Genomic DNA, 25,284 nt, shown 5'->3' on the forward strand with positions numbered 1-25,284 from the left:
AGATCCAGTATTCAACATCCTAAGACCGGAAACAATGTATTACAAATATATCTATGCAAACCTAATAGATAAAGAAGGGGTGCAGGGTCAACAGATAGAATCTGTTTACCCCTTAAGTCTTTGCCTAGGAGGCCTACTACTAGACAGTAGCCGATTGCATTTAACATTTGCCCAAGATAAGTATTTTTATTGAGACTACATCTCTAGCCTTGACTAAACCAAGACAGGGAGTGTTTTAAGTCAGAGTTTTAAGTCAGAGTTGGCTTCTCCTAGCCAATGTTGCATAACAAACAGCAATACTGACATCTAAATCTAATGTGTCGACAAAATGAAGTTCAGGAACGCGTACAAATATAAAGTAATTATAAAAACATTTCCAACATAGCTTTGGCAAGCATACAATATTTTTTTTCGGGATTTCGGGAAACAGCTGCAATTGTGACAGCAGCTTAAATGAATGCAGGAATAAATAAAGACAATAAAAGTTAGTTATTGATCACAACAAAGTCAAGCAAGCTCAAGAAAAAATTATGCAGTGTCTTTCTATAGAGTTTGACACTCAATACAGGATTAGCATTATTGTGTTTTTTTTTAGGCAGAATTAATAATACAAAAGTTCAATTAATAATTGAAGGTTTGACTAAATATTATTCTGCTACAATCAAAAGGAAACATTATGCAGTATGTAAAGAGTTTGGTGGTAGGTATCATTTCAATTTTACACCTGAAAAAGTTCAAACATATATAAAAACACTCTGAAGTATTTGCTCAGAATATATGTGAATTTTTGAAAAATAATGGTATCAATAAAAGCCTAAAGGTGATAGGCAGTGATTCTACTAATATTAACACAGGGTGGTCAGGTGGAGCAAATACATAGGCTGGAAGTGAAATTAAAAAGTTAAACTGGCTAGTTGAAATGAACAAATGAGCTTCCTCGGCGTCATCTTGATTGACAACTCTTGATGAAGAGACTTTGAGCAGCAACAAATGCAGGAGAGGCAGTATTAGAAAATTATTAAATGATGTAACTGATCTGGAAATTATTCCTTTGATAAAATTAATGTCAGAAATCCTCTTATTACTCTAAAGAATAAACTAATCAAAAATTTATTCTCCGATCAGTTTTATGGGTATAAATAGTCTCTGGCATTAAAAGTGGAAATATACCCGCAGACATGGCTTTATGTGAAATTGGGTCAGTTTAACATTCCAGATGGTAGACAACTGTCAACAGACTTTGCAGAGTTCAGGTCTCAAAACATGAGTTTAAAAGCAAAAACTTCACATGCCTATGTGATTTAAAATTAAAGTCATACACAAGTTTACTGAAGGACCGAAACACATTCTTTACCAGCCTTCTGAAATGCCAATCAAGTGAAGTAGTTGCATATTATATGCTGACAGTTCGACATTTGCTGTGGTTTCTTTTTCTGAGTATGTCATACAGACCATCTCTGCTCGGAGAATGTAGAGGAAAGAAAGAATGGTATGGAGTTAATTGTGAAAATCAGAGGCCCTGGTGACAAAAAACTTCAAACTGGTGATAAAAATGTGAGAGCTAGAATAACTCCAGAAATAAACCCTAATGCAACAACAATTATACAGCTAATCAACTGGACTATCTCCTACTCTTGAGCCTATTCTTACTTGCGATCTGACATAAGAAGTAAAACAGATTATATTTCAGCCTATGGACGTTCCGAATTGTCCTTGTCATGAGGAGTCAATTGAAAGACAAGTTAAACAGGTAACAGAAGCAGTAAATAAAGTTTGTTCTCATGAAAAAAGGGATGGTTTTTTAAGAGGGCAGGATTTATGGAGACAGTTGATGACTACTGATTGATGAAAGAAGTATTTTATCTCAATGATAAAAATTTAAAAATTATAAATTTTATTTTTTTTCAAAAATTATAATAAAATGAATTCTTATTTTATTAAATTGATAACTAAATGAGAGATAAATGAGTATAAATAGAAGCTATTATAAGAAGCTATTATAAAAGTTTTAATAGTAGATAAAAAGAAAGATTAAAAAAAAAGTTCAAGCCGTAAAAATATACAACTACAAGCAAAAAGTTGTTATTCTTGTAAGAAATTTTTTGCAAATTTTTAAATGAAACCATAATTCCCAGTAGCTTAATCATTTCAGATTTTTTAATTTAAGCTTTTTTTAGTACTTTTATATGAAAATACAAGTTTTTAGAATACAGGGTTTTCAATCCGGAAAAAAATAATTATGTGACATACCCTATTATTAAAGATCATAATAACCAAGTAATTATTTGTGATAATTGAGTTTTTATTTTCTAATATGACAAAATAATGTTAACTGGTAACAAGTAAAAAATATTAAAAAGTTTACTTGAATAACAAAAAATAAATGTATTTAAAAATCTATATAAAATGTATATTTGTAAATGTAAAATAATTATATATATATAACTATTTTTTTCCGGATTGAAAACCCTGTATTCTCGAAAACTTGTATTTTCATATAAAAGTACTAAAAAAAGCTTAAATTAAAAAATCTAAAATGATTACTTAGAGAAATAGCATTACAGCCTAACAAAACAAAAGAAAAATTACACTGATACTAAAAAATGTAATATAGCTTAAAAAAAGGTTTGCAGCTTAACAAGAAGAAATGTTATAGCAACCAGAAATATTTTTTGAATAATTAAAAACATTAGAAGGAAAAAGATCTACAAATTGAAAACTAGAAATTAAATTTTGTGTTAAATTTATTTGATTAAATTATAAAAACTATTAAAATTAAAAATTTCGTAAAGCAATTTAATGTTACTGATTTTAATAAAAACTTAGTGTTACTGATTTCCATAGTATTTAGTAATATTTATATAATTATTATTATTTGACATACTTTTATAAACGTTTATAATTTTATAAAACTTACAAAATTAAAAACACTTACCTGGTATGACGGATACATACAAATCATTCTTTTATTTTTAGATAATCCAAGCTTGCTAGCCTAAAATGTAATTCTTTGCTTATAAAAAAAATACATACATACATATAAATCAACTAAAGTTAAAATTTTAAGAAAATTTCAAAGAAGATTAATCATCTTATGTAAAATAGGAAAATATGTTAATTGTATTGAATCATAAAATCATTTAACAAAATTCCAATAACAACCTGATCAGTGGCAGCAGCAAAAGTGGAAAGAAAACTTGCTCTAGTGGCTGATTCAGGACACTTTGAATTTGGTACTATGAAAGAAAAAATTAACTAGGAAGCAGGTAGTATAAAACAAGTAGACAAAAGTTATTTAGACGCTGATAAACATACAGATAACATTCTCAAAAATAATGAATTCATCTACAATTTATTGAGACGCTAACAAACCTGCCGTTTTGCAGCATTTATTTTAAGTTTTTAGCGCCTTCAGTGAAGTAATTGCGGCCATCAGACATGTCAAAATAACCTCAGGTGATTGAATTTAATTTAAGTAATTGTTAAAACGAAATCACTAATTTCTAAAATTTTCATTGGTCGAAAATGTTTTGAGTTATTTAAAAAAACACTTTATAAGATTTTGTAGAAGTTATTATTAAAAATTTTTAATAAAAAAAAAAAAAAAAAAAAGAAAACTAGTTTTTCGAAACGTTGAAGTTAAATGTCTTTTTTTTAGACAATGCAAAATTTCAAAAGCGCTTTCAAATGGTTGTTTCTTTTCTAAACGCAGCAACTATTTTGAAGGGTGTAAAATGAAAATTTTTTTAATTTTTGCCAATATTTAAAATCCTATCATCTAAACAGTTTTGAAAGAAATAAAAGCTTTGGGGTAGAAAAATTTATAAAAAGTAATGAAATTAATAACAACTTTGATTTAAATACGACTATTGATAAAAAAGAAAAACACAACCAACACTGTGAGCTCATGTTATGTAATGAAAAAACCAATACAGTAGCTGTTGCAATGGTTGCAGAACTGAGAGCTAATAGTATACCACTCTATGTTGAGCCAAGCATATTTTTTTCATTTAATCTTATGACAAACTGTGTTCTTTTAGATTTATTAATAAACATATGCTTATCAGTCAAGGAAATAGAAAGTATATCAGAAGTAAACAAGTACTTCTCAATAAACTGATTCCATTAATAATGTTAGATCTCCTTTAAAATTTATTGAAACAAAATATAAGCAAAATACTTTTTTGAAAAACATCAACTGTATGTTAAACTTGAATCTGTTTTATTTGGGCAAAGATTTGAGTACAATAGCAGTAAAATAGATTGGTGTATGATTATTTTCAGTATGTTTTTATTGAAGCAATCTTACAGTTGTTATTGTTAGATAATGATTTTTGTTCACTTCTTTATAAAGTTCATACACAAAATTCTGATTTGGCTGAATTTTATTATGGAAACTTGTATGATTTAAACGTGTTATTTGTATGATGCACCCAATTGATTATTTTTAGATGAGAATAAAAAATCAGTTATAGTTGAGTTATTTTATGATGGTACGGGAACAACAAATCCCTTGCAAAAAAACTTACCGAATAATTTGAATTTATGCTTTGGTGATGTTCATTTGTTGGCTTTGTGCTACTCTGAAGATTTTAATTATTATGGATTTGATTCTGAAATTTAAAACTGAGATATCTGAGATATATCTGTGCATCAGACATAGACCACTAGTAACCTTAGCTTTAAGTGCCTCATAAACTGAAAAATTTGTTGGAAATTTGTGATTTATTTTTTATATATTGAAGATGTGCCTTTAAAGGTAATATTCCAACTAAGTATAGATGGATAAACCATTCATACTCAAGTTAACAAACATCTGTGCATCAGATTGCAGAATATTCATTTTTACAGAATATCTATTTTTACAAATGGTTACAAAAGTGAAATAGAGAAATGTAAAAAAATGACAAACGTACTTATTTACAAACTTTTTTACCCTACAAACACACTTATTTACTAACTTTAAATGAGTCCATAGTTTACAACATTTAATACAACATTTTCAAAATATTATTGACTATCTTGTATGAAAATAATAAAAACTCATGGTCAGTTTTACCAAAATAAATTGCTTCTATGATGCATAACAAAACATTTTATAAGCAGTTTTTAGTCACATAAAAGCACTTATTGTTATTTCAGTACAAATATTCTATATTATGTATATTTTATATTTTATAAAATATTTTGTTTGATTTTAAATTAGGCCTATTATATGTTACTTACCTAATATTAATAATGTAACATTATCAACATTAGTTTTTAAAAACATTATTAACATTATTATTAACAAACATTATTAATACTAATTTTATATTAGGTATTTAGGTATTTAGGTTTTTCTGCACAGTTTATTTTGTGTTACTCACAAACAAAAACTGCTTTGTAATTGTAAAGTTTTTAGTTATTTGAAATAGTTCAAGTTGAAAGAGTTCTTAAATTAAACCTCTATCACAGTTTTTCAACACAATTTTTTTTTTGAAATAAACAAAATTGCAACAATAAAAACAAAACATACCTTTTACAATTGGAACACCATTGCGATCTGTAACAAAGAAAGCTAATCCACCATCAATACTATATAATAGAAAAAGTTTTAAAATATTAAATTATTTAATCTAAATGAGTTCATAAAACATTAAAATTAGTTTAAATGAATTTCAGTAAACAATTTCTCACTTCAAAACTCATTTTAAAACTTTGCGCTCGGGATTAAAAAAAATTTATTTTCAGACTTTCATTCTTTGATTACTTTCAAAAATATTGGAGAGCCTAAATAAAATTTGGGTAAGCTATGCATTTTCATTTGTCCACCCCTTAAAACTTGTGATTAAGTAAAAAGTATTTGATTAAAACTCTAAGCTTTTTATTTTATATATATATCATTTTTTTTAATTAAAAACAATCAAAAGTGATTAGCAGAAGGTAGCCACTTGATTAAATGAAACAAGATTAGCAGAAAACTGTCACTTGATGACACGAGTTTAGCAAAAAAGATAAAAGATGATAGATAAAATATAAAATTTCTCAAAACTTTTAAATGAAAATTTCATTTCAAAAAGTGAAATCAAAAAATAAAAAAGCTTCCTACTTAAACTTATATAGTTACAAATGTCAAGTGAATGAAAAGACATTCATTATATATTTCAAATTGCAATAGAGTGGAAAAGTAGTATTATATAAATGTTATTTTGCCAACTTTTAAGAAAAGATTGTGGCGTCTTCAGTAATTATTAGCTGTTTTTAAAAAAATAACTAATACTTGTTTATTTTTCATAGAACAAAAGTAACAAATTCTTACATGTATTATAGCTGTAACAGAGTTTAAATATGGCTCAGTTATTACAATTATTGTTGGCTCAGCTATTCAGTTATTGTTGCGGACATTAGTTAGAAAAAAATTATGTCTTCAGCTACTTGTCGAGAGCAGATTTTTTATGAAAAACAATCTCATAAATTCCAGGTACGACTAACAGCTTCCAATACTGCTTAAGTAAGCTTTCCTAAGACTCCAGAGGGATTGCTACAGTTAAATGGGCTATTTAGTTTGTTTGTTTTTTAAACTTATTTGCAACTTAAATCCAAACTTTAAAACATGAACTTTGTTAAACAAGATTCGTAAAAAAGTGTGTAAAAATAAGTTGAGTACTTCTTCTATTTAAACCATGAAGCACTTGATTATGAGCTTTTGAAGCTATTCATTAGTATTTTATTACTAGTCTACTATTACACTGTATTAATAAAAAAAAGTTTAAAACATTTGCAATCTTTTTAGACTAAAGACATTTAAAGCATTAAAAGTATTAAAGATATAAAAACTGATGTTCACAAAATTTATCAATTATGTATTTTAAATGAAACTTTATTAATTAATTATTAATCATGTCACCAATTATGTCCCTTCCTACAGTGCTGGAAGTGATGCCACTACAAAACTGCATTGTAAACTATGTCACTATTTTATTTTGTTTTTATTAAATAATTATTTATTTAAAGTTGAATAGCATATAAATGAGTTTTACAATATTTTCTTCATAATGCATCTGGAGCATTATTCTCTTGAGTTGATAATGATAAGTGATAAGTGGTAGATGTACCATTAATGTTACTTACGAAGGTATAGGTTTTCAATACCATCTCAAAGCATACTTAAATATTTCTGAACATTTTTCTGATACAATGTAATGTTAGCAGTATTAGTTTTATATAATAATCTGTCACTGTTTCTGTTTGTGGTTTGAAATAATTTGAAATTATTGCATGTGTTGGGTTGATAGGATTTTTTTAAGCAATTTTATATTTTTTTATCAATAAGCTCTTCGATATTGTAACAGATATTGAATCAGTGTGAGTTTATTGTAACGATCTCAATAATTTTGAGTGATTGTTTGTGGAACAGTTGTAGCTCTTTTTTTGATGCAATACTGCAAAGCGAGAGTATATGGGTGCTGTACAGAATGTAAGATGGATCTATAAATTTGAGTGCATAGGACCTATAAATTTGACATAGGTTTAATTGAGTGTGACCAATCTTTTTAAGGTGCTTTAGTAAGTACTGAGTTAATAGAGTTATAAACTAGGGTTATGTCAACAATATCACTTACATCATTATTAAAGTTATTACTTTTAAGCACTACTGTTGCCATTGGTTTTTAATGCTTTAATTAGTTTTTAATACTTTAAATTTTCTTTTGTTTATAATTTAATGCTTTTCATTAATTGTTTTGAATGTCTTCAGTCAGCCAAGCCCAATTGAAGACCTTTAAAACATTAATACTATATAATTGCTATATTATAACAGTAACAACAAGTGAAAAGTATCAAAAACATTTAAAATTAACTTCTTTATAAATGAACTAAAAATGAAGTTTGCTACGATCAAAGAAATTATTTTATTATAAAAATTGGAGCCTACTATTTATAAATAAAAACTGGAACCTACTATTTATGATCAAAAGAAAGGTGCAAAAATCCTCGAGCAGCAGAAGACATTTTATTAAGTGGCAATTATAAAATAAGTAATTGTTTAACATTTAAATTCTAATCACAACTCCAACACATGCATTGAATTTTTTTTTTCTTTACAAAAACAAGCCTGGAAAACTGAGGACAAAACTTTATATTAAAAAAAAAGCATGAAATATTTATATAACTTTTCCACTCTTTTACAGCTTGACTTAAAAAAAAAGTATTTTTATTTTAAACTAAAAAAATGTGTTTTTAATCTAAATTTTAATCTATCTAACAACTATTTGGGAAAATAAATATTATTTGTTTAAATGAGAACTTTACAACGTAGACATAGACAACGCCACTGTTTTGATTACATTAAAAATATTTATGATGATTTCTAACATGCAGCTTTAGTAAGAATTTATATTTCAGATAAATTTATTTTCACATAAAATTTGGACTCAGTCCTGAGTAATTCCATGTCAATTTATCTAGGTCGTGCCACTATATATCTCAGATTTACCTGTTCTTATACAGGTAAGAGAACATTATAAAACCAGATTTCCTTAAACATTTCAGCCTCAAAATTTAAGCAGGTCTTAAAGTATTTGTTCAATTAAAAACCAGGCCCCCCTTGTCACCTTAGAATTGTGATGTTTATTTTAAAGGTTTCATATAAGATAACTTTAAAAATGTTTGTTCTTTTCACTTGACAATTTGTACCTGACTATTTTCTTGGGTGATGAATCAAATGAAATGATCTGAAACTGCATAAGTTTTGATTAAATACCCCTTGTTATTAATTTAAATATTAATATTTCATTTTTTTATACACCTGACTTAGATGCTCAAAAAAACTCAAGTGGCCTTGATGATATCAAAAAAAAATTTTTTTTTTTTACATTATATCTAATAATCTTATTTAAAACATCAGAATTTTCACCTGCAAGTGTTAAAACACAATAAAATATCTAAATTAATGATTTAACCAGAGTTTTATATTCTATAATTTGTTGAAATAAAAACAGCTTGAAACTAATTAATATTTTTTAATGCTAAATATTAGCAGAAAAGTTTATTTATAATTAAACATATTATATTATATAAATAAACATATTATATAACATATAAACATATTATATAAATAAACATAGTTTATTTAAATAAAAGTATGTTAAAATTAAACAAAGCTACTAACACAAAAACATCCTTTCACAACATTCAAAAAAACTATTTAAGAAACTTATTAACTATAATCGTCATTGTAATTGATTATAATTGATAAATGTTAACAGCAAACTGTTTCATAAAATAGCAGCCCTCGGAATCTGGATTGGTATTCAGCAATGCCAACCTAACTGCTGAGCTAAAAATGTTTGAGTTTGGCAAAAAATCATAATCCTTGGTTCTATGTTTTATAGAGAGACCTTTGTGTATAACTTTTTTTGCTGACCTCTAAAAGTTAATTTTCCTAATTTATAGGGCAAAACCTTAATTTCCCTAATTCTTAGGGCTGAAATAATCTAAATAATATGACATCAAATAACCTGTCATAACATAATTCCAGTATAGAAGAAATTTATCACTTATTAAGCATTATTTTGGAGTTATAAATGTTAAAATGAGAATAACATTTTTAGCATTAACATATTGGTTACAATTAAACCAATCATTTTAACTATTGGTTGTCATGACATTTAATTTGGTTTCATTAAATTAATTTTTATTGATTTTATTTTTTTAAATTAATTTTGAATGCAATTTAGTAGCTAGTTTTACATTGAGAACAGATTCATGTGATTTCGGAAGGCAGCAAATTATACTGGCTGTAAACTAATTTATTGTAGAAAGTCTGATTTATAGAAATTTGATTGCTATAGAGAAGATATCAGAGGAGAGTTAATTTGGCGATCTGGAATTTTTTGGAATAAGTTTTGAAAAAAAGCACACTAAATGTTGTCATGTAATCTAATTATCACTTAAATGTTGTAATTTTTATTTCAGATGGTCATGTAATAACATTAGATATGGCAAAACAATTAAGAAACCAGTTTCCAAAAATTGTGCTTGGATATCATTTTTATCAAAGCTGTTTTGATTCTGTAACCAATCAATCGAGTGCAATTATACTTTTGAATTTTAAGAACTTTTTACTTAAAAAAAAGTTCTTTAGTGCAACTTCTGATAAGAATTGACTGCAAGAGACATTTAATTTTAGTCTTGAAATAATAGGTGCATCTCCCATGCAATTTCATCCATCAGTTGAATTTTACTAAAAGAAAAGTTAAAGTAAGAAGAGAGTATTTCAAAATGTTAGCAAAGCAGAGCTCAAACATAAAATGTTTGACTTCTGCATAAAAAATATTGAAGGTATTATTTTTTTTTAATGAAAAAATGAGACTGATATTTGTGCACGCCACTTTGAAAATTTGAGCAAAGTAAGAAAATTCTTGAAATTAGGAGCTACCAGCAAATTAACTCAAAATCTATTGACACCATAAGCTTTAAATGCTTAAAACAAGCGAAGTGCAAAATCTAAGACATGTTTTTTTAAATTGGTTTTTAAAGAACTCAACCTAATCAACAAGTTAACATCGATACATTGAAAGTCAGTAAATTTATGCTGTGTAAATATTGGTGTGATATAAACAATTGAGAATACCAAGGAAGATGTTATGAATCTGCATGATTTGATTTTTTACTTTTCTGACCATCTAGAGTAGATGAGTGTTAGGTTCCAATTACCAGCATAATTTGTACCTAATTATGTAAATACAATTTTTTTTAATTCATGAACATTTGAGTTAATAAAGTGCTATGTGAAAAATAAGAAGAAAAAAAATTAAGTTAATGACTGTAGTTTATAAGTAATTCATTTAAAAAACTTTTTTTTAATAAAAAAATAATTGAAAATAGGATGAGACAAAATAGAGTGGGAATTTTTTTTTTTAATATCATCAATTAAGTAAAAAAAAAAAAAAAATCTGAGACATGATGGCATTTAAAATTTTTTTTTGATCATTTGACAATTATTCTCCTATGTTCTCTCAAAAAAAAGATTGAGTCAAATGCAAGGAATATATTTTCTTTCTATACCATTTCACTAAGTACATATTACAATAAATAAGAAAAATGTTACAACATAACCATACAAAAATTTGAAAAATTTTAAAATGCTTAAACATGTCTAAAATCTGAAATTCTTACTTACTCAAACATTACTATTACTTTTGGGTAAACGTTTTTGCTTTCACATGCTTAAGGTTTTTTTGTTTTTTTTTGCATTATGACTTGTTTTTTTTCCATCAAGAATAAAAATAGGTTTAACATATGCTATATATCCTGTATAATATATGATGTACTTTTAAATTTTAACCAAAAATATCATTATTTGAAATAACGATGATTCAGATTATTAGTTGTAACCTGACAAGATGACACTTTGACATCTTGATAATTGTTTAGAGGATTAGAACCCTAATAGGTTTGAGAAATTTAAAAATAGCTTGAAAATTGACAAGAGCTGCCTAGATATTTAATTGTCAATTTGTAAATTTTGACTAAATTATAGATTTTTGAAGTAAAATTGGAGACTGTCACCTAATCAAAATAGAGACTGTCACCTGATCAAAATGGAGGCTGTCAGCTGATCAAAATGGAGACTGTCGCCTGATTAAAATGGAGAATGTCACATGATCAAAAATCCCTGAAAATCCTAATAAATTTTCTTTTTATATCGTTACTTAATTTTAGGTCTGCTTAAAAAAACTAGCCTTATTTGTTGCTCCATTAAATATATGAATATTTATTTAGACAACATTTGTTGCTCTTTTATATATATGAATATTTATTTAGACAACATTAAATTTAAAAGTACGTTTGTTCAAGTATTAGAACAACAGCAACAACATTATTTTAAAAAACTTTATTTTAACTAACTTAGCTTGAGTCTTTAAAATTTAGCTGGATTCTATATAATGATTGACTTTATATCTTGATAGAGATTCAAAATGCATGTAGGCATTTTGAATGTCAAGTCAAGATAAAAAAGTAAACCTAAATACAAAATATATTTTTCATTTATAACAATGTAATGATTTGGTTATTTTTTCTTACAATATTTAAAGTTTTTAGTTTACTAATGATTTTTAAAAATAAAAAAATTAGTTTTTGGAAAACTTTTAATATGTATTTAAGAAATAAAACAAAATCTTTTTTATTCATTTACTTATAGACAAAACATGATTGCGTCTAATGTCAAGGAAATAAACTAACATTTTTATATTTTAAAAAACCTGAATCTCGGAACATTTGATATCATTATCAAACAATAACATTTCTACATTGTTTTGTGTTCATTATTCAATTAGACTAGTTTTGAGGTATATTAGAAAATTGCGATATTAGTTTAAAAAAGTTAATGTTGATAAATATAAAAAGCAACTAAAAAGAATTTAAACATTTTATATACATCACAAGGTTTGCAATAATGCATTTTTTTTAAACATTTATTTCAATGAAATGCCAATTTAGTACTTTTTTAGTGACTACTTGAAGGGATCCCAAAGCACCGAGACAAGTTGTGTTTATTTTGAAAGAGAATAATAATAAAAAAAATGTTTGAGCAGAACTTTTTTAAGCAAAACAAAATAACAAATGTATACCAACAAAAACAAACTTTGTTCAAACTATTTCCAACTAGACTTATATTCATCGAGAAATTTTAAAATTCATAGTTTAATTTCTCAGCATTCAAAAATTATGACCATTAAAGTTTAAACCCCCTCAAATTGAGGGGGTTGCAAATTTTATATGGTCATAATTTTTGAGCGCTGAGAAATTATAAAATGAATTTTAAAAGTTCTCAATGAATATAAGTCTAGTTGAAAATAGTACAAAAAATATTTCATCAATATGTTTCTCTCACATCCTATGTCACTGGTTTTATATATATATATATATATATATATATATATATATATATATATATATATATATATATATATATATATATATATAATATATATATATATATATATATACATATATATATATATATATATATATATATATATATATATATATATATATATATATATATATATATATATATATATACATATATATATATATATATATATATATATATATATATATATATATATATATATATATATATATATATATATATATATATATATATATATATATTATATGTTTCGACTATCAATAGTCATCTTCAGTTGAAGTTTAATTTTTAAAATTTGTTTAAATACCTATATAGGTATTGAAACAAATTTTAAAAATTAAACTTCAACTGAAGATGACTATTGATAGTCGAAATATGTAATTCTTTCGTCACTTCCTATTTGTTTTTTAGTATGACTTGTTATTCTTATAATATATATATATATATATATATATATATATATATATATATATATATATATATATATATATATATATATATATATATATATATATATATATATATATATTCATATATATTAATGTACAGGAGGTATCTGCAGAATATTTATCTTCTTCACAAAGCTTTAAAAATGAAAATATACAGCATTTTTAATATGTCAGCAGTTGTGTCAAACAGATATAAAATCCTATTCGGATGTTGCGACATAAACAGAGTTACCTCCAATTAATAAAGACATTATTTACGATTCCATTGCATCTACATATAGTTGTTCTGACATCAAAGTGTTTGTGATTGACACGGAGGACGAAATAAATAATATAGGAATTGAGATGATTACTAGTGATGAAACATTTATAAACGATGCAAATGAATCTAAAGAAATTATTTCTGACTCGCTTACGTCTTCTTTGGAAAATGACGAGGAACACAACGATTGTGTACTATCAGCAAGTGAAGACACTGACAAAAACCAAGAAGTATGCAGTGATATAAAGTACATTGGTCAGACACTATTTGTTTTTGAGAAAAATTTGTACAAACTTTTATGTCGCTGTCCAGCATATGGTGCTCCTATTGATAGATCAGACATTGAGGAAGTTAAAGGTAATAGATTGCAGCAACATTTAAAAATAAATTTAATAATTGCAAAGTAGAATGGAAATCTCAACCAACTGTTGGTAATTTAAAAGGCCAAGGTAATATATTTTTGTCAACAACAATTACTTTTTAATGAATACCGTTTTCTAAATTTGAACGCTTTGCTTTTATTGCAAGCATGAAATTTTTTTCTGAAACATGTTACAATTAGAGTTGCGACTCAAAAAAAACCAACATATTTTTTTTTTGCAAAAAAAAACAAGGCACAAAAAAAAACATGTTTTTCGTGTTGTTTTTTTTTTAGTATTCTTTAAATTTTAGATGTTAATGAACCATGTAATAGCTACATCTCAATTAAACTTTTAAATATACATGCTTTTTTGGAAAGGAGAAGAAAAGTAGTTAAATGTTGACGTAATTTAATAGTAGAAGGGGGAAGCGGGATTCAGAATTTTGACAAATTGTTGACAAGCGGGAGAGGGAGTAAAAATTGTCAAAAATTGTTGCCATAATTAAGGGACAGCCACAAGGTAGATTTTGAAGATTCAATTTTGTTAGTCTGTAATAGGTATTTTTGACCATTTCGACCTTAATTTACACTATGAATAACATGATATGCCAGCTGCATCAGCTGTCACGCACAACGTTTAAACGAGATCTATGTGTTGTTATTACTAATAATCTGAAAGTTAAAATACAAGCGAAAACTTGTTTTTAACCTTTTGCATCAGCTGGCAACCGAAAGCTTGGTTTTTCGAGGTTGAAGTTCAGCATTATGATGCACTCTGTATACTTCATATGCTCGTACGCAAATAGAATTTGCAGTACAAGCCACCATTTCCAGCTCAAGACATGGCAAAACTTGAACAAGTTCAAAACCGAGCCACAAAACATACTGCCAACTTTAAATACTTGCCTTATATTTAGAGAATATCACAAATTAATTAACAAAGCTAACCAAGCAACAAGAAAGATTAGACCTTATTAAGCAATACAAAATCATCAGCAAAATCAACAAAGTTAACTGCTCAGTCCCTCTGCTTCAACCAAACACCTAGTCTTTAAAGTAAAGTCTCCAACCGCATGGACACACAAAACAACTAAAAGCACAACTTGTACGAAACTGTTCAAAAAGAAACAACTTCCTCACGAATCGTGTTGTTAAACCATGGAATGCTTCTACCCAAAATGTGATGGAGTAAAAAAACATGAACAATGTTAAATATGAACTTTCTTTGCTTTTGGCATCTTAACTTTAGCTGAAATATAAAACCGCTCTCTGTCAATAACTTGTTAACTTTATTGATCATGAATAAACCAAACAAACAATATTCAAAATGACTTGATTATAGTAGACACTATAATCAAGAACAAAATTTTATCCGAACAAAAAAATTTTCAAAAAGCAAACTTTGCTTGGTTATTTCAAAAATAAATTTTTGAAATTTTGATTTGAAAAAAAATTTCTGGAATTCACAGCCTATGAAGACCATACTCTCGTGGGGGAATGGTCTTCCACATCAACATGACATAGGAACCCACCGGGGTAAATCTGGCCCTTTATTATCAAATGACAGAGTATTAAAACTAGTTTTTATTTCACATAATTTAGATCTCGAAAACCAAATATGTGATGAAGAATAATCTATGACTTAAAGTCAACAAGAATTTATTCTGGGCAGTATTACTGAATGGAGTTAGTGAACGAACATTATTCTCTATGTTTAGTAAGGTTTGTTCAGTAACTTTTTCTTTAAAAAATAATTTTAATCATTTTTTAGACTATTATATAAAGTTTTGTATTAATTGTTGACATTATAATAAATTTCAAAATAACATATAAAAAGTTTTTTAATTTAAAAAATCTAAAACTAAAAAAAAAACTAGAAAAAACAAAAAAAACACATTTTCTATTTTGCAAAAAAACTCAGAATAAAAAACGGTTTTTTTGCAACTCTAATTATGATATTAAAAAAAATTTCATCATACCAGTGATTGCAAAATAGCGGAAATTACAATGTAGGAAAAGGATAAAAATGTTATGGACCAGAAAGGTTGTTTCACTTGTTGGTGATGGGAAATGTGAGAGTCCTGGTCATAACGCAAAATACTGTACATATACATTTATGGAAACTGAATCTGTGTAGTTGACACAGTTGTAATATCATTGACGTAAGTGCGGAACTCTAACTGTATGGAAAAAGCAGGATTTATTCAATTATTAAAAACACTTAAAAAGGCGGGAATAAAAATTGATTTTATGTCTACTGATTGTCATGCCCAAACTCAAAAACTCTTAAAAGTAGATCCAAGATTTAACAACGTAAATCATCAATTTGATCTGTGGCTTGTTGCTAAATCAATCGGTAAAAAAATGCACAAAGCTAGTAAAACCATTTCTTAAAAAGATTTACTGGTATGGATTCCATCAATAATAAATCATTATTGGTGGAGTATTGAAACATCTAATAAAAACCCATGTTTAATGCATGAAAAATTTTCTTCCATTTTATACCATATACGAAATGTACATGAATGGGGTGGCTGTTCATATTTTCATAAATGCAAACGTGAACCATATTTTTAAAAAGACGAACATTCGAAAAACTGGTTGGATGCAGAATCTGATGCTTTTCAGTTTTTAGTTTTCATATTGAAATCAAAAACTCTTATAGATATTTTTAATTATTTAACAGAAGCAATTCAAACTACTAATGTTGAAGTTTTTACTAGCCTTTTGTTAAAAAATGCACCAAAACAGTATCACTTTGAGTATGATCACATGGTAATGGGTGCTCTTTGGCAGCTCTTGATCATAATTTTAATTCAGAATGGTAATACAAATTGGATAGTCTTGGAGAAATTAAATATAGGATAGCACGAAAACCTACCCAAAAGTTTATTAGAAGAATTTAAAAAAAACATTATGACTATGTGTTAATCATGAAAAAAAGTGTTTTGAAAATGGCGATAATCGGTAAAAAAAGAAATTGGTGAAAAAGGAGTAATGGCTCCAACGAAGACCAAAACTGAAATTATAGAAAGAACAAAAAAGTGTGGTAGATTTTGAAATTTAAACAGGTATAAAACATTATTGACTTTTAAATAACAATTGTTTCACTTTGAATGAACCATATGATCATACTTAAAGAGATACATATTTTAGAAACTGGTTATTAAAAACTTCAGCAGTTTGAATTGGTTAAATGTTTGAAATTATACCTTAGAATTTTTGATTTCAATATGGAAACTAAACTAAACTAAAATAAACAGCATTGATGTATATTTCGAATATGGTACAAAAAAGAAGAAAAATTTGATAAAATTAAATGCAGACTTTTTATTTGATGTTTTAACACCTCACCAAAATACAGCTGGAATCGATTATAGTATGCATATTTGGAAACTGATTTGACTGGCTTTGTGCATGATTTTTCCGATCGATTTGGTAACATGCCACAAATCTTATTGATAAGTTAAATTGTTACATCACATATTCAATCTTGGATTTGGGTATGACAATCAGTAGATATTAACTCAAGTTTTATTCCCTTCTTTTTTCATGCAGTTGGAATTCTACACTTCTGAAAATAATTTTGCAATTACGTCAGTAACAAATCCATATTCGAGTTCCATGATTGCATATGCATATTTGAGTTATAAACAGAACTGTCACATCACCAAAAAATAATAAAACTTATCTGGTAATTATTATTTTTATCATTTCATACGCTGGAATTTCACAGGTGTGTCGAAAAACATTTTTGTATTTTTAACATAAAAACGAAACGTCATTTTAAAAAGAAAACGTTACTCATGAAAATGCAATCAATGTTAGCAATAAAAAATTACAGAGTCCTTTGAAATAAACATCTGTAGAGTAAGATCTCCATTCTACTTTGAAAATACTCAGACAATTTATTTTTAAATGTTTTATTTTGAACTTCCTCGATGTTAACAAGAGCACCGACAGTGACAAAATTTTCGTAAAATTTTTCTCGAAAACTAATCAATGGCGATCATTGTTTTTTTATACCACTACATTTTTTTGTGTGTTTTCACTTATAAATTTCTCATCGTCTGAAGCTGATTGAACAAAATTGTTGTCTTCCACATCATTCAAAGAGACTGTTAAAAAGTTAGAAATACTTTCTTTGCATTAGTTGACGTTGAATTTCCACATTATATTTTTGGTGCTTCGTGTCAGTCATAAGTTCTGCGATTTCAATAAAAATCACTATCTGATGATACAATGTAATTGGTAATGTTTATATCAAATGTAGGTAGTGATGTATTAGTTGCAGCAGGGATGCGGAGTCCCAAAAAGGACTCCGGATTCGAAAGTCACAAAAAGATTACTTTATCCTAGTTTTTGGTATCCAGGAGCTCTAAAAATATAAATAAGTTTATGGACTACTCATAGGAAAAAAATTAAGACTTTTAGGTTAGAGGAACAATTATTTTTTGAGTCCGGAGTCCTTAGGTATAATGGCGGCAAGGACTCCGGGACTCCAGGACTCCGGGCTTAAAAACAATAAGTTTTAAGTCATTAAATCTCATGAACTTTTTTCTTATAGCAGATCATAAGTCAACAATCATGTTTAGAGCTTCTGGACACTACAGACTTGGAAAAAGTAGATATAAAGCCGGAGTCCTTTTGGGACTCCGCATCCCTGAGTTGCAGCCCACTTTATAAGAAGTTTTTAATTTTGTATGGGCACTATTTTTTAGTTATTATCTATTCATTCATTAATTTTATATTTATTTGTATAATATTATATTTTTTCTTTATTTTTAATATTATGATTGTATTTGTTTTTTATACTTTTTATTTATAGTTTTTATTTATGGGTTTTCATAAACACATAATTAAAGGGGTGTTTTTTAGCGGTTTTGAGTGACAATATGTCCGATCTTGTTACAGATTCTTTGCATTCTTGGTATTATTACCTAATTGCTTACTATTTGTTACTTGTTATTTTATTTTTTATTTGATATTTGGTATTTTTTTGGTATGCGGTTTAACTTTTAATTTTCTATTAAAAATTCATCTTATCTTTTAACAAATATTGTAATCAAGAACAAAACAAACAAAAACATGTTATTTAGTTATAAAGACAAAGAAAGCAATTCGTTTTCAAGTAAAGGAAGTTTGCTGTAAAAAAAAAAAAAAGGTCCATAAGTTTGAATTTGGGCATCACCCAAATACGGTCGGCGCTGTCAAATATGGTCTAATATAGTCCCTGGCTGTAAATACACATATTTCCTATATATGTATGTATTTTTATTAACATTATTAAACAAAGATGTTAGTAAACCCTTCAATGTATTTCCATGCCACTTCAACTTCAGATATCCCTAAAGCTTGACATTCACCGTTGAAATTCGTGTAAATTCCATTATGATCTGGAAACCTGGCTCTAATTGCTGAAACAACACATGTCAGTAGAACTTTTTGATCATACCTTCCAAGTTTGCAGTAGGTTAACCATGTAAATAGACAATAAGCAGCATATCTAAATGTTCTGCGCAAGAAACAGAAATTTACTCAAATTTAAGTAAAAAAAAAATTGGATAAATAAAAGCAAATTTATTTAGTAGACTAAAATAAAATTTTTAACAACAAACTTATATATATATATACTTATTAGAGGTTTCTTTTAATGAATCTGGCATCCAAGCTCGTTCCCTGTCATTCAGACTGGCCATTAATATCTATATTGGATATGGCTCAATGCAACCAGTCAAAACACTTTTTGCTCTGTTATGCATAGATGATTTTTAAAATTAACTTTTTTTTACTTTACATAGCCTTTATGTACAAAAAAGGTAATGTTTATTACTGTCTAACATACTATCTTGTAGAAAGCCCCAAGACAAAGACTAAGGGGTAAACAGATTCTATCTGTTGACCAGCCTCGCACCCCTTTTTCATCTACTAGGCTGGCATAGATGTATTTATAATACATTGTTTCCAGTTTAAAATATTGAATTCTGGATCTTCTTGACTCAATGCATGGATTTTCCTTGTGAGTGTGTTTTTATGACTAGGCAACTCATTCTATTATCAAATTAATGAGGATGCAACTCTAAAACTTAGTTTTATGGTTCTGAGGCCTGTTGGTAATCAGGTTTCCAGAACACTGTGGTAGCTTTCATAGAGGCTGATTCCATTAACAGCTGTAAAATATCAGAGTAATAACAGTGCCATGTTGTGCATAAATGGTGTCTCTGTTTGTACTTTTGGTGTGCATTGTTGAGGCCACATTTGGAGCCCTTTGTTACAGCTTAGGGTTTATTATTAGTAATGAGGCAATTGCTTGGGCTATTAAATAGTGTACTGAGAACAATCTGTGCTTTGAGTCAAGTTCTTTAACAAGTTTAAAAATGACTAAAGTACCAAAAACTATAAAACTCTAAGAACCATTGCCATCCAACCAAGTTCTCAAAATCTATCATTCACTAATTTTCATGGTCTTCGAAGTAACTTTTCTTCTGTTGAGTCTTATCACTTGCAAAGTTCACCAGACTAACTAGCTCTTTGTGAGACTAATTTGAGTTTGGCTGCCTCATCTTGTGATCTTAGTGTTGAGGGTTATCTTCCTTTAATTCATAAAGACTCCAATAGTCATAAGCTTTGCCTGGGCATTTACGTTTGTAAGAATTCACCAAATTTGTTGGGTAACTAGGTTTCGATCCACAGACTATTCTTTTATATGCTATCATTTAGCTCCACTTCACTGTATTGCTTTTCTCTTCTATATCGCTCTTCTTCATCTTAAGACTGCACACTTTTCTACGTTATTTCTGATCAAATCGACCAAGCCCTCTCTCTTTATTCATCAGCCAATATCGTTGTTGTTGGTGACTTCAATGCTCATCACACTAAATGATTTAGCTAGTTTCAGTGACTTTGCAGGCTTTAAAGCCCACAACTTTTGCCTTTCTCAATCTTTAACTCAAATAGTCAATTTTCCATCTCGCTTTCTAGACAACCTGAATCATTTACCTTCTCTACTTGACTTAATACTTGTTTCTGATCCTAGTCAGTGCTCAGTTTCTCCACATTCACCCTTAGGTGCTTCTGATCATGGCTTGATCTCTCTGAAACTATTATCTTGTTCTTCTTCTTCAGAATCCCCTTATCATCATACCTATTATAACTACCTTTAAGCTGACTGAAACTCATTCCAGGATTTTCTTTGTGATGTGATACCCTTGGGTAGAAATCTTTCATCTTTCTCCTGACAAATGTGCTTCTTACATAACTTCGTATATTCAGGCTGGCATGGAGTCTTTTATTCCCTCTCGAAGATTCCAGGTCAAACCTCACTCTTCTCCAGGGTTTTCCTCATATTACGCAGCTGCAATTTTCAATTGAAACCATTACTTCCATATCTATCAGCAAAATAATTCTCCAGAAAACAGAAATCTGTCTACTATTGCTAAAAATAATTGTTAAAATGTTTTGTCTAACACCAACGCCTCCCTTGTATGGTTCAGATTTTGTCACCTCAACTAAAGCCAAAGCTGAATTGTTTAATAAGAACTTTTCATTATTATCATTTCTTGATTCCACTAGTTGCATTCAACCTAATATAGCCAACAAACCCGTTGATCTATTGCTATCACTCCAGCTCTGCATAAAAAGTGATTTCCTGCTTAGACTCTTCTACAGCTTGTGCCCAGACAACATATCTGTTAAAGTCTTGGTGAAGTGTTCTCCGGAGCTGTTCTCTATACTTTCGAAACTGTTTAACAAGTGCTTATCAGAGAGAGCAATCTGACTCATCTAACTACCGCCCCTATCATAAGCAAGGTTTTTAAGTTTTTAATTAACGAACACTTAACCGCTCATCTTGAATCTAATAACATCTTTAAGATTATTAAATCCTTTCTTAACAATCATAGTATAAAAGTTGTCCTCGATGGACAGCACTTTCATCAAGGTTCATCAAGGTTCAATCCTTAGCCCTATACTCTTTTTAATTTACATTAATGATTATCCTTAGATATTCTCACATCTAAGGTTGCATTGTTCACTGATGATACTACTATTTATTCTTGTCTTGATAAGAAGTTAACACTCTCTGAATGAATGGAGGGGGCATTTGAGCTTGAAAAAGATCTGACTTCTGCTACAGCATAGGGTTCTCAGTGGCTGGTGAACTTTAACTCAGATAAAATTCAGCTAATCGTTATTGTAATAATCTAGATATTCATATATTAAAGAATGGTAATGTACTTGTGAGTCATCTACCCTTCATGTTCCAGGATTAACTATTACTGCCGATCTTTCTTGGAAACCATATATCAAATCAATTGCAAAATTAGCATCTGCAAAGGTTGCATCTCTTTATTGTGCTTGCCACTTTCTTACTCCGGATTATATTCTTTATCAATATAAATCTCAAACCTGTTCTTATATGGAATTATGTTGCCAAACCTGGGGCAGATCTTCTAATGATGTCCTTTCTTTTTTAGACAAGGTGCAAATACGCATCTTAAACATAGTTGGACCTGTTCCTGCAGGCAACCTCCTACCATTATCACATCATCGTAATGTTGCTTCTCTTTCTCTTTTCTATACTGTAATTCTATACTCAATACTATAATGGGCACTGCTCTAAAGATCTAGCATTTCTTGTGCCATCTACGAAAATTCATTCACGTGTTACTCACCATTTTATTAAGTCTCATCTTTTTACTGTGACTACTCCTAAGTGCTGTAAAAATTCTTATTTGCTCAATTTTTTTCCTCAAAAACCAGTTCTTTGGAATTCGCTTCCTTTATCTTGTTTTTCTGATTTATACAATCTGCAATATGTTAAGTCGTCTGTCAATCATTATCTTGCTCCATAAACTTTATATTTTCTCTTCCAGTAACTTCCAACTTTAATAGTGGTTGCTTGCAGCATTGTTGGAAGTGCAGATGGTAAATATATATATATATAAAAATAAAGATATATATATATATATATATATACATATATATATATATATATATATATATATATATATATATATATATATATATATATATATATATATATATATATATATACATATATATATATATATATACATATATATATACATATATGAATATATATACATATATATATATATATTATTTTTTTTATTTTATAAATCTTTATTTAAATTTGATTAGCATTACAAGTAATGAATTGTACAATTTTATTTGTCCTTTAATATTATTAGTTTGCTAAGAATACAGGGGAGGAACATATCATTTATGCATTGAAAAGGCAGTAGAGCTTCCAATGTTGCTTGGGAGGTAAAGGTCATTGACGCCATCACGAAGGATACGGAGGTATTTTTGAATAAAAGTTTTTTGGTAAGTAATAGTTTTTGCGGTGTTAAGAGCATACGGGAATCTATTAGGGTTTCTGCTGTTGGTTTGAGTTAATTTAGTGGTTATAGGATGGCATGGGTCTGCAAGGATCTTTTTGAGTATATTAATACAGATCCTGTCAAGTAACTCTTCAATGTCAAAAATAATATTGAAGCTTCTTGAATTGGTTACATCAATTTCAATAATTTGCAGGGTATTTTTATGAAAATGTTGGATCTCTCTTTTTGCAGCAGCACCGCACGAAGTGAGAATAGGAGCACTATATATCAAGTGGCTAATAGCGTAAGATCAATAGACCTGTAAAAGGTTTGGCTGAGTGTGTTTAATTTGCTTAAGATGTTTGAGCAGATGTGGTACTGATTTTATATTGTTGTGAACTTATGTCCATTGTTCATCCCAATCAATATTCTCATTGAGCATGATTCCAAAGTATTTGTGGCTGCTGACTATTTCAAGTTTAGTCAGGGGCGTGGTGGCTCTAAAAAGCCCATGCGGGATTTTTGTTAAAAGGCCTATATATGCGGGATTATACCATATATGCTTGATGTAAAGGCCCATACGAAAAAAAAATATACATATATATACATATATATATATATATATATATATATATATATATATATAAATATATATATAAGAACTGACCTTATTCTAATAAATCATTAATACAAACTAACAAGTTGAGATAATACTATTTGTAATTAATAGTATTGTTTGTAATACTTCAAAATAAAAAATGCCTACAACACGATGTAGCGACCACGTTTTTGTGTTGATTTTCTTAAAACACAACTTTACCGCAAGCAAATACGATTAGTATTTTATTGTTTGAAGAACATAGCCCAACACAAATTTAAAAATCAAAGATTTTAATTTTTCTATTATTATATAGAAATATATACTTTATTGTATAATAATATAAATTTTTTTAAATTATACATAATTTTATTCTAAATTAAATATTGAAAATCTTGAAAAATAAGAAATTCTTTTTATAGATAGTTTATGCTTTTGTTTAGTTCGGTGTTTTAACCTTTCTTAACATTTTCGCATAAACTCACAACAGCAAAAATGCCGCTCTTAAAATGGTGCCGTTATTGACATAATTTAAACATAAAAGTTTTTATAACGTAGTTTTATTTAGCAGTTACTTAATTGAAAAGTATTTCATATTTTTAAAAAAATGCTATTTTATTGTTTTTTCATTTCAAAAAAAAAAAACAAAAAAAAAAAATGAAAAAAAAAAAATTTAAAGCCATGGAATTTTTATAATTCATTTTAAACTTACATATAATTAATAGTAATAAAAATGTGTCGTAAATATATAAAGTGTATAGTTGTAATATCAAATTTTATTTTAAAATATTTGCGGTACTCCCACACCTCAATTAAAATAAGTTCGTTAAATAATATGGTTTTACGCTATTTTTAAAGGGTTATTTATACATATTTTGAAACTTGTGGGAGTTACATATTAAAAACTTGTGCAAGTTATTTTAATTGATAGCGGGGAGTAATTTTATGGTTATCTTAATTGTTATTGACATGTATAAATACTCATGAAAATTGACTCGGTGAGTAAAATGATATGAGTAACAGATTTACTAATAAGATATTTTTTTATTATAATATTTCAACAAAGATTCTAACAAAGCACTTAAAAGGTACTTTTTTTTTTTTTGTTCATTTATAATTGTCAATGTATTCTAAATTTTGTTCAATTTTAATTACGTGTGTATTAGTGTGTGATTTATCATTTTGAAAATTTTTTTTCCAGAAAAATATGAAAAAACAGAAATCCGGATGGGAAAAGAAGAAAGAAAAAATTCAAGCTGAGTTAAAGATATTGCAATCGGGACAAAAAACTCTCCCTGGATTCTTTGCATCATCATCAACTACTCTTATACCATCTGATTCCAATGAT

At 27.8% G+C, this 25,284-nt stretch overlaps 1 protein-coding gene across 1 annotated transcript in view; it reads right to left on the minus strand.

Moving 5' to 3' along the window:
- LOC100199419 (ragulator complex protein LAMTOR3-A) overlaps positions 1–25,284 on the minus strand; it is a 57,496-nt gene that overhangs the window by 19,705 nt on the left and 12,507 nt on the right. Inside the window, exons 4-6 of the mRNA XM_065818234.1 lie at positions 5,519–5,577; positions 3,163–3,236; positions 2,936–2,995 (exon numbers count right to left, since the gene is read on the minus strand). Coding sequence (XP_065674306.1) covers positions 2,936–2,995; positions 3,163–3,236; positions 5,519–5,577 — 193 coding nt within the window. The remainder of the gene's footprint in view (positions 1–2,935; positions 2,996–3,162; positions 3,237–5,518; positions 5,578–25,284) is intronic.

This window comes from Hydra vulgaris, chromosome 14, assembly GCF_038396675.1.
Source record: "Hydra vulgaris chromosome 14, alternate assembly HydraT2T_AEP".
NCBI classification, from domain to species: domain Eukaryota; kingdom Metazoa; phylum Cnidaria; class Hydrozoa; order Anthoathecata; family Hydridae; genus Hydra; species Hydra vulgaris.